We start from the raw sequence: 9,022 nt of genomic DNA on the forward strand, positions 1-9,022 counted from the left end.
CCATCCCTGACTGGAACAATCCTAAATGCATTAAACTTTCGTTTACAAAGACGTGAAACTCACCGAGTGGTCAGGGGTGTTCACTGATATGCTCACACAAATGCAAAAGATGCTTTCCAACAGCTGTTTTAGCATTTGTTGTTAACTTGTGGACCTATTTTTCCAAACGCCTCACATGTGTACATTCTTCCGCTTTGAGCTTGAATAACTCGGCCGGGCAAAGGGTTAGAGAGACGTGCGTAGGCTCGTTTGAAAGGCCCCGTCGAGTAGAATAAAAGACCTGAAGGGCGAAGGCCTTGGTTTAATGCGCCTGAGTTACAACCGTTTGAATGCGACGCGGTGGTACGCTGTATCTCAGCTGGGCAAAGGGTTAGAGAGACGTGGGTAGGCTCGTTTGAAAGGCCCCATCGAGTAGAATAAGTGACCCGAAGGGCGAAGGCCTCGGACTTAATGCTGCAATTGTAGTAATAGACTACTAATACAAAAAAAATGAAAGTACACAATAGGTTAAGAGCAAATGTTGTTTTTATTACAAAAAAATACATTCAGTGAAATAAATTCTTAATCTTCATTTATCTTCATGTCTGTCCTGCCTCCCACAGACTCAGAACAATGGAAGCCTGTGGAAGGTTGGAAGACCACCCCTGGCTCTGAATCCAGGCCTCAATTCCACTGACAGACGGCTGACGTCGACCAAAGTGTTCTGTAAAGAGAAATCACAAGGAACATTAGCCATTGTGGTGACATGTTTTATGAGATTTCACTAATTGTCCATCCCTGACACACAATTTTTGATACAAAACGTGTATATTGATGCTTACCAAGGGCACATGATTCACGCAGCTTCAGCTGCTCACTACGCCAGCGGTCGTAGCAGTGCCGCTCGTGCTCGCCACACAGCTGTTGCCGTTGAGGTTTCTTTGGAGGTTGCCCGTCTGCAGTCACAGGGAAAGACTGGATGAGATTTTCAAATGCTGTCTTCTCATCCACCCTCTGCTCTCTGCTGGTGCAAGAGGTGGATCCAGGACTACTAGATCAATAAATAAACAATAAAGAAAGAGTTGATGAATAACTGCTTTGAGAAGCAACATTACAATTAATATCGTTCATTAGATTTCATATGGCTTACCTCGCTTTGGCAGCAATGTCCTCCACAAGACGTTGCGCCAGGAAAGCGTCTGCCGGAGTTCTCATCCGGTAGTGCTTCTCGGCTGTCTCCGGTGTGTGTCCCAACAACCGAGCTACCGCATTGCGTTCTACCTCTGGCATGTTCTTTGCTGCCGTCTCAAAGGCCACCCTGGCATCACAGCTGCTCACGGGTGTAAGGTTGTACCTAGAACACATGGCAACATTAGAATGAAAAATAACAAGTGGACCATGTGCACCTTTGTGTACTTTAGATTAAGTGTGAAAAAATACAGATATGAATAATGGCACCTACTTTGAATGGAGTCTGACCAAATCATTGCTGGGGTTGTAGATGGGCCTTCCCGTGCTGGAGATAAAGAAGTGGCCCTCTGCTGTGCTGTCGCCCTCTGCCCCGGATCCCTGGAGCATCACTGGCCGAATGTGACTGAAGTATATGCTAAACCACTGGGAAAAAGAAATATGTTTAATAACACACACACACGGTTATAATGTAATTTTGAATACAAACTTACATGTTCATGTTCAGCAGTCAGTGGGATTTCTGCCACTTGCGATGCGGCCGTCTTGTGTTCTTTAACGGCCACAGAACAGCCGTTCTGTAAGGGTCTCCTTCTCTGCCATTCCTCAACCTGCAAACACACACAAGCATTTCAATGACCGGTCTCACTAATAATCCAAAAACATGAGTCATTGATGAAATAAAAAATGTAAAAAAAAAATTACTTAAGTACACTTACGGTCATGTTGCTTACAACGCCAGGGCGCTGTAGGTGCTTGAGGACGACGATGGCCTCCAGGTAGTAGAGGACCAGCAGACGGTCGTTCTTTTCCAGTCGATCCGCAGAAACTGCCTTACGACCCTGGAGTTTCTCGATGACCTCGAGGAAATCAGCACGGGCCAGATCCAGAATGGCCACACAGTCTGACGGCTGCTTCTCCTTACCATAACTATGGTACCTGAAAAATAAAATAGTAATGTTGAGCTCACTTGCAATTTCCATGTAATAGATAAAAAAGAGTGGAAAAAAACAAACAAATAAAAAATACCTTTTCTGGTTCAGCTCTTTGTTGATCTTCTTAGACATACCGGTGCATATGCCCTCCAAAGGCTCCATGAAGCGTTTACAATCAGAGAACAGACTTGGGTCCTCTTTTTGCAGGTTGGTTGATGTGAGGGTGTACCTCATGAACCTTAAAGAGAGAAAGAAATGATTGTTATAGCCTGAAGACAGCATATCTGATATCAGTTCACAGTTAAATTATGTGTTTGTTACGTTAAACAGTACTGACCTCTTGAGACTTTTCCAGTAGTTCAAGACTGTTTGTTTGGCAAGCTTGGTTACGGTGAGTACATTAAAGTACTCCCGCACCTTCTCCACGTCGTGCACAAACAACAGACTCGGCTCCTTGGGGTCCATGAAGTACATGAACCTCGCTACATTTTCCACCTGTAATTATACATTACACATTAAAATATGCAGAAAATAGAAAAAAGTTTAACCTATGTTTTTATTTTTTTTTGTGTGTGCGTGACATTAACATGTATCTTTTCTTTTAAAATTACCTCTTGTTTGCTCCTGCGGTTTTCCAAGTCCACTCGTAAATAGTGGTCAAAACCTTTAAGAAGGTCATGGTTGATGGAGTGCTTTTTGTAAAGGCCCTTTTTCGCCATCTCCACCCGGACATCATCGCTCCACCGTGGCCCATTGCTGCAAAAATAAATAAACCAGTGGGTCAAATGATTGGGTATATGTTGGAGAGTAATCATATCCAATCTATGCATCTGCTATTTCTGTGAAAGATGTAGTGAAACTTTACCTCTGATAGGGCTCATTGATGTTCTCGTCGTTCTCCAGCTCTGGTTCTTGCACAGCAGCTGGCATCTCTCTCTCAGCTGGCATCTCTCTCTCAGCTTGTCTGGTGGAACTAGCACGCCGACCATAAGATGCTGGCTCATGAATGATAGGAGGAATGTTCCTCACCACCAAGCCCTTCTTCTCCATTTCCTCTAACATACTAAGAAAAGAAAAACAGTTAATACACACACATTTGATGGAATATTGAGTATTGTACTGTAACAGTATAAAGCACACTGCAAAAAACTTAATGTCTTAGTATTTTTGTTATATTATATAAATATCTGAAAATAAACTAAAGTCCAGTTTCAACTTAATTCAACAAACTACCTGGCAAGAGGATTAGCCGCTCCAAAAATCTCCAGAAGTCTGTGGTACTCCCAGAAGCGCCCGTTCTGGGAGAACTCAGCCATCTCCTTTTTTGACTGGAGTACAGTGGCTTGGATGTCGTCCTCAGCCCTGCCCTGCATGCACACTGTCCTGAGATGCCCAGGAAGAGTACGTGGAGCCTTCCTGCAGATCGGGCAGAGGAAGTAGATCCTGCTGTGGTACTTTCTGTATGTACAAAAAAATAAAGGTTATTTCACTAGTAGTGTTTTGTCTTGTTTCACTTTTCTTACCCCATTCACAGATAATTTTGCTTGTTTTAAGCATCAACTCACTTAATTTTTAATAAATAAAAATAAGTTTGCATAGTTCTAGCCAATGCCATTGTTCGGAAGGCCACACCTTGGCTGGGGTTAGGGGAATGCAGCCACCATTTTGCTGGTTTGAATGTTAGGCCCTGAAAAACTGATTTATCTTAAAAAAATGTTTGTACAGTTTTAAATTAATTGAAATGTAAGTAAATGTGATCAAATCACTGAACATTGTGCTTAATTTTGAAAGGAAACACAAGACTTTAAGTCTTTTAACAAACAAAAACAAGACAGCTTAACACAGATAGAAATTACTCACCCTTCAGAATCCATGTCAAGTTTTCAGAAGAGAAGTTCGTTGACTAGAAGAAAAAATTGTGATGTGGTCTAAAACAAACCAGGTTGTCCAGAAGATAGCAGTTACCTGTATCCAAGGATGATCTGAACTGACCATATGGTCTCTATTTAACCCTGGGCCTGGATTCAAACTAGCCAATGAGGTTGCAGCATTCCAAATGGCCCTGCCAGGTGAGAATTGCACTGAAACTGATGTTTCAGCATGCCCCTCCGAGGTGATAATGGCCCTAAACTTTGGTCAGGAGCAGTTATCATAAAATTGTTTGTACAATTTTTTGTCAGTTTCTATAAGTTTCTTATTAATTACATTTAAGTAAATGTGACCAAATATTTGTAAACTGAACATCATTAGCTTCATTTTGATAGGAAACACGTGAAAAAAGCTTGACATTTTAAAGAAAAAAAGAGTACATGCACTCCATCCTCAGATGATAAGGTGCAGAGAGGTGGCAGATAGGCATCATATCAAACTTAAGCTCATTTATGTTCAGTTTCCAAATATTTAATCACATTTACTTAGTGTTGTAACTAATGATAAAATAATACAAACATGTTCTTAACATCAGAGCTTCAGGTCCTAACATTCATACCAGCAAAATTGGGTGGCTGGATTTCCATCACCCAGCCAAGGTGTGAATGGCCTTCCCCTGGCATTGATTAGAACTATGCAAGTGGAAAAACCATTTTGAGTTAGCTGCTTGAGGACATATATTTTTTATTAGTTTCACATTTTATTAATTTAAAAAATATTTTTGTGTAATTACATGAATTAAAAGTTAGTTAATGTTAGCAAGTCTTTAAAAAACTGAACTAGGATGCCTATCTGTCACCTCTCTGCACCTTATAATCTGAGGATGGAGTGCATGTACTCTTTTTTTCTTTAAAATCTCAAGCTTTTGTCATGTGTTTCCTATCAAAATGAAGCTCATGATATCCAGTTTACAAATATTTGGTCACATTTACTTAAATGTAATGAATTACAAACTAATAGAAATGTACACAAAATTGTACAAAATTTTTGGATAACTGATGGTTCAAGCATGCCCCTTCCAGGATGAGAATTGCACTGAAACTGATGTTTCAGCATGCCCCTCCCAGGTGATAATAGCCCTAAAATTTGGTTTGAGTCACTTATCATAAAATTGTTTGTACAATTTTTTTGTCAGTTTCTATAAGTTTTTTATTAATTGCATTTAAAGGGATACTTCACCGATTTAGCATTCAGCTTTGTATCTGTAGAAACCCGTCAGTATTACTGAATGACCATGTTTCCCTCCATCATTTCCCCCTGAGAGGAGAGATATCTGCATTTTGGTTCTGCAAAAAAGTCCTCCGATGATGCAAAAATCGTCATATTACATCATCGGAGGACTTTTTTGCAGAACCAAAATGCAGATATCTCTCCTCTCAGGGGGAAATGAGGGAGGGAAACATGGTCATTCAGTAATACTGCCGGGTTTCTACAGATACAAAGCTGAATGCTAAATCGGTGAAGTATCCCTTTAAGTAAATGTGACCAAATATTTGTAAACTGGACATCATGAGCTTCATTTTGATAGGAAACACATGAAAAAAGCTTGAGATTTTAAAGAAAAAAAGAGTACATGCACTCCATCCTCAGATGATAAGGTGCAGAGAGGTGGCAGATAGGCATCATATCAAACTTGAGCTCATTATGTTCAGTTTCCAAAGATTTAATCACATTTACTTAGTGTTGTAACTAATGATAACATAATACAAACATGTTCTTAACATCAGAGCTTCATGTCCTAACATTCATACCAGCAAAATAGGGTGGCTGGATTTCCATCACCCAGCCAAGGTGTGAATGGCCTCCCCTGGCATTGATTAGAACTATGCAAGTGGAAAAACCAGTTTGAGTAAGCTGCTTGAGGACATATATTTTTTATTAGTTTCACATTTTGTTAATATTTTTGTGTAATTACATTAATTAAAGGCGGAGTCCATGATGTTTGAAAAACGGTTTGGAAAAGGAGACGGGCCGACTACCAAAATACACTTATAGCCAATCAAATCAAATCAAATGCCGGGTTGTGTATGTGTGGGGCAAGTCTATCAACAGAAGGTCCAGATTCTATTGGGGTAGGGGCGTGTTTGTTTAGGTGATTTCATATCAACATTGGCTTTCAAACATCATGGACTCCACCTTTAAAAGTTAGTAACTGTAGCAAGTCTTTAACTCATTCACCGCCATTGACGAGTTATCTCGTCATTTATGAGTTCATATTTAACTAATAAAAATGCCTTTCTGGACGAATTTCAAAGTGAAAGTGTAATTGTAAAAAAACGCTTTTATCCACCAGATGGCGCCAAAACGAATTTATCAAAAACGGATGTTAAAAAGATTTTAAGATTTATTTTAAATGCCTTTATATTTGATAGTCATTCTGAGTCTGATCTCTAACATAAATTCCTTTAAAAAAACGCAATTTTTTAAGCTTTTTGCTCAAAATGTTGTATTTTTGAAGAGAAATATCCATATTTCAGTGGTTGAATTAAGTGGAAAAAGTAAATATATAATGAAAGTTTTTTCCCCATTTTGTTTGTTTGTTTGTTTGTTTATTGTTTGTTTGAAAGCAGAGGGTGTGTTCTTTAATTTGATATAATTTGTATGTTTATATATTTATAGAAAATAATTTTTCCTGCAAGGAATTTTGGGAAAATTTTGTTAAAATCACAAAAATGCAGGTGGGCAACTTTTCTCAAAAAGGCTGGCGGTGAATGAGTTAAGGATCCAGGTTATTGTGAGTCACCCACTAAAGTGATCCGGGTTGTGTGAGGCACTTGAGTCAGTATTGCCAAATCGCCACGGAAACTTAGTACAGACCCACTTGTAACCGGCTCATCCGCGCGACTGGATATTCTCAGAGCCGGTAACATTGCACACTTGCAGAACATGGAACTGAAACACTGCAGAAAACTGCTGGCATAGTAAAGCCGGTAACATGGCAGACTAAAAAATACCACATCTGAAATATATTTCTTATTTTTATTTATCAGTTAAATTAATTACGTTAAATCAGTTAAGTATTGGATACATTTTGATGCAGATTTACCCTTTAATCCAGAAATACAATCTATAAAAATGTTTAAGTCAAGTTTAAAAACATTGAAAAGGGGGTTATTTTTCATAAACTCCGACACAACATCTGAAATGGTGAGTCTTCCTACTATGTTATGGTTAAAGACAATGGGTCAGAGCCAGAGCCGGATTAAATAAATGGACTACACTAGGCAGGCTGCATTTTTTGGGCCCCCCCCCCCATCGAGGTTATTTATGAATTGAAATCTGAAACTTACCAAAGTTACTAATAAAAGTTAATTCACATTTTACATAGCCTAGTCTTTGGTTACAAATTGGTTGTTTGTATACCAAATTAAGTCATGTGTTGTATATTAACCAGTCTATCAGACAATTTTTTGCTAAATGTATTATTTATACGTCATTACACGGCTCTATTAAATGCTATTAAATTATCATCACCTTATCCATTGAGAGTGTCATTGTTAAGGCAGTAGTACCAGTAAATAACCAATAGGTGTCAGTAATCCGCGGGAGAGCTTCGCTGCATATTTCTCTTCAAGATTGAGAATCGCAACGAAATCCTCGTCGAGCAACACGTCCACTGAGGTAAAGTTCCTCAAAACACTGGTTATTTATGTTTCAGTTATATGAATTATATAATAACAGTTTTTATACAGTTTTTTATACAGTTTTATCTCGAAGTAATGGTAGTGCTAAAGTCTAATGTATCGTTTCTGAGGCCTTTACCCATTGGTTTTGTTATCATGTTTGGTATCTAACGTGATTTTCTTGGGGCTTAAAGAAAAAAAATCTTGACACCGCTAGTTCTGCCATTGCAGTCATGAATTATTATGCAAGGAACTGTTTTTTTTTTTGCCTCGTTATTATACGTAAACATGCCTTATATAACGTAGGGAAATGATCGTTTGTCCTTTATTTATTTATTTTTTGCAGCAACCATGTCTGTGTCCTTAAAGGAACTCTGTCAGGTACAGAGTGGAACGATGAACTTGAAAATCAACCATTCTGATGACTGGCGTCCCCATCCGAGTCACCACCTCAGACAACAACAGTCATAAACTCACAAACACAAATACACTCAGTAATGCGCTTATTAAAGAAAGACTTAACTATGATTTTATCTGTGTTAACCTATGATATCAGTTATTGATGTATTTTAAATATTTACATATTACTAGGCTTATCATACATGCAATGAAGTTTTAAAATGTATCTAATATAATACTTTAATTAAATTGAATGTTTTGGATACCACCATTAAATTATTTTGTGCATGTAAAACACAAGCAGCACTGTTTTTATTGAATTCAATTTTGAATTAAATTGACTGTTTTGCATACCACCATTAAATTATTTTGTGAATGTTAAACACAAGTAAATGTTTTATTTATTGGAGATAAAATGGCTGTTTAATTAATATAATACTTCTGTTGGTTAGGCACTAACAAGTGAAAATAGTCAGGTTTAAGTACATTTATTAAAACTCGATAGCTGTAATGCTTCTGTGCAGAAGGAAGCCCGTGAGCCACGAAGGTAAGTTTGCGAGCAGATTCATTTCCACTTATTAGACAGCAGTCCGCTCATCGTGTTTTGTATTGCATCACTTATAGATCGTAAACCTTTAAAATCGAGTTTAGTAAGATGTATACTACAGTCAGCTTTGGTTAACTATTGAAGCATCGTCTTTAAGGCTCAATGTGACCGCAGTATTTGTTGAACACTGCTGGCAGCGGCGACGTCTGTGTCCTTACCATTTTTATCAATGAGAGCATAAGCTCGTATCTCTCTGCTCCCGAGTCATAAAGCTCGTCTTTAATGAAACAATGTTTAATAACTTAAAAAATACGGAGTTTTTTTAATTTCCTGAAAAATAATGGTTTTGGAGATACGGGGATTCCGCCCGACAGCGGCGAAATTGTAGATGGGACATTTGTAAAAAAAAAAATCCCCCTTCT

General features: G+C 38.4%; 1 protein-coding gene across 1 annotated transcript; it reads right to left on the reverse strand.

The window, feature by feature from the left end:
• Window positions 1-507: 507 nt before the first annotated feature.
• Window positions 508-4,875, reverse strand: LOC129435039 (uncharacterized). Its single transcript, XM_073874655.1, has 11 exons — window positions 3,336-4,875; window positions 2,968-3,165; window positions 2,714-2,858; window positions 2,440-2,597; window positions 2,197-2,340; window positions 1,887-2,106; window positions 1,662-1,778; window positions 1,442-1,593; window positions 1,130-1,333; window positions 822-1,030; window positions 508-703 (listed from the first exon to the last, which is right to left on the reverse strand). The coding sequence occupies exons 1-11, from the start codon at window positions 3,473-3,475 to the stop codon at window positions 579-581; spliced, it is 1,812 nt and encodes a 603-aa protein (XP_073730756.1). The 5' UTR covers window positions 3,476-4,875; the 3' UTR covers window positions 508-578.
• Window positions 4,876-9,022: the final 4,147 nt, after the last annotated feature.

This window comes from Misgurnus anguillicaudatus, chromosome 12, assembly GCF_027580225.2.
Source record: "Misgurnus anguillicaudatus chromosome 12, ASM2758022v2, whole genome shotgun sequence".
In the NCBI taxonomy this organism is placed as follows: Eukaryota; Metazoa; Chordata; class Actinopteri; order Cypriniformes; family Cobitidae; genus Misgurnus; species Misgurnus anguillicaudatus.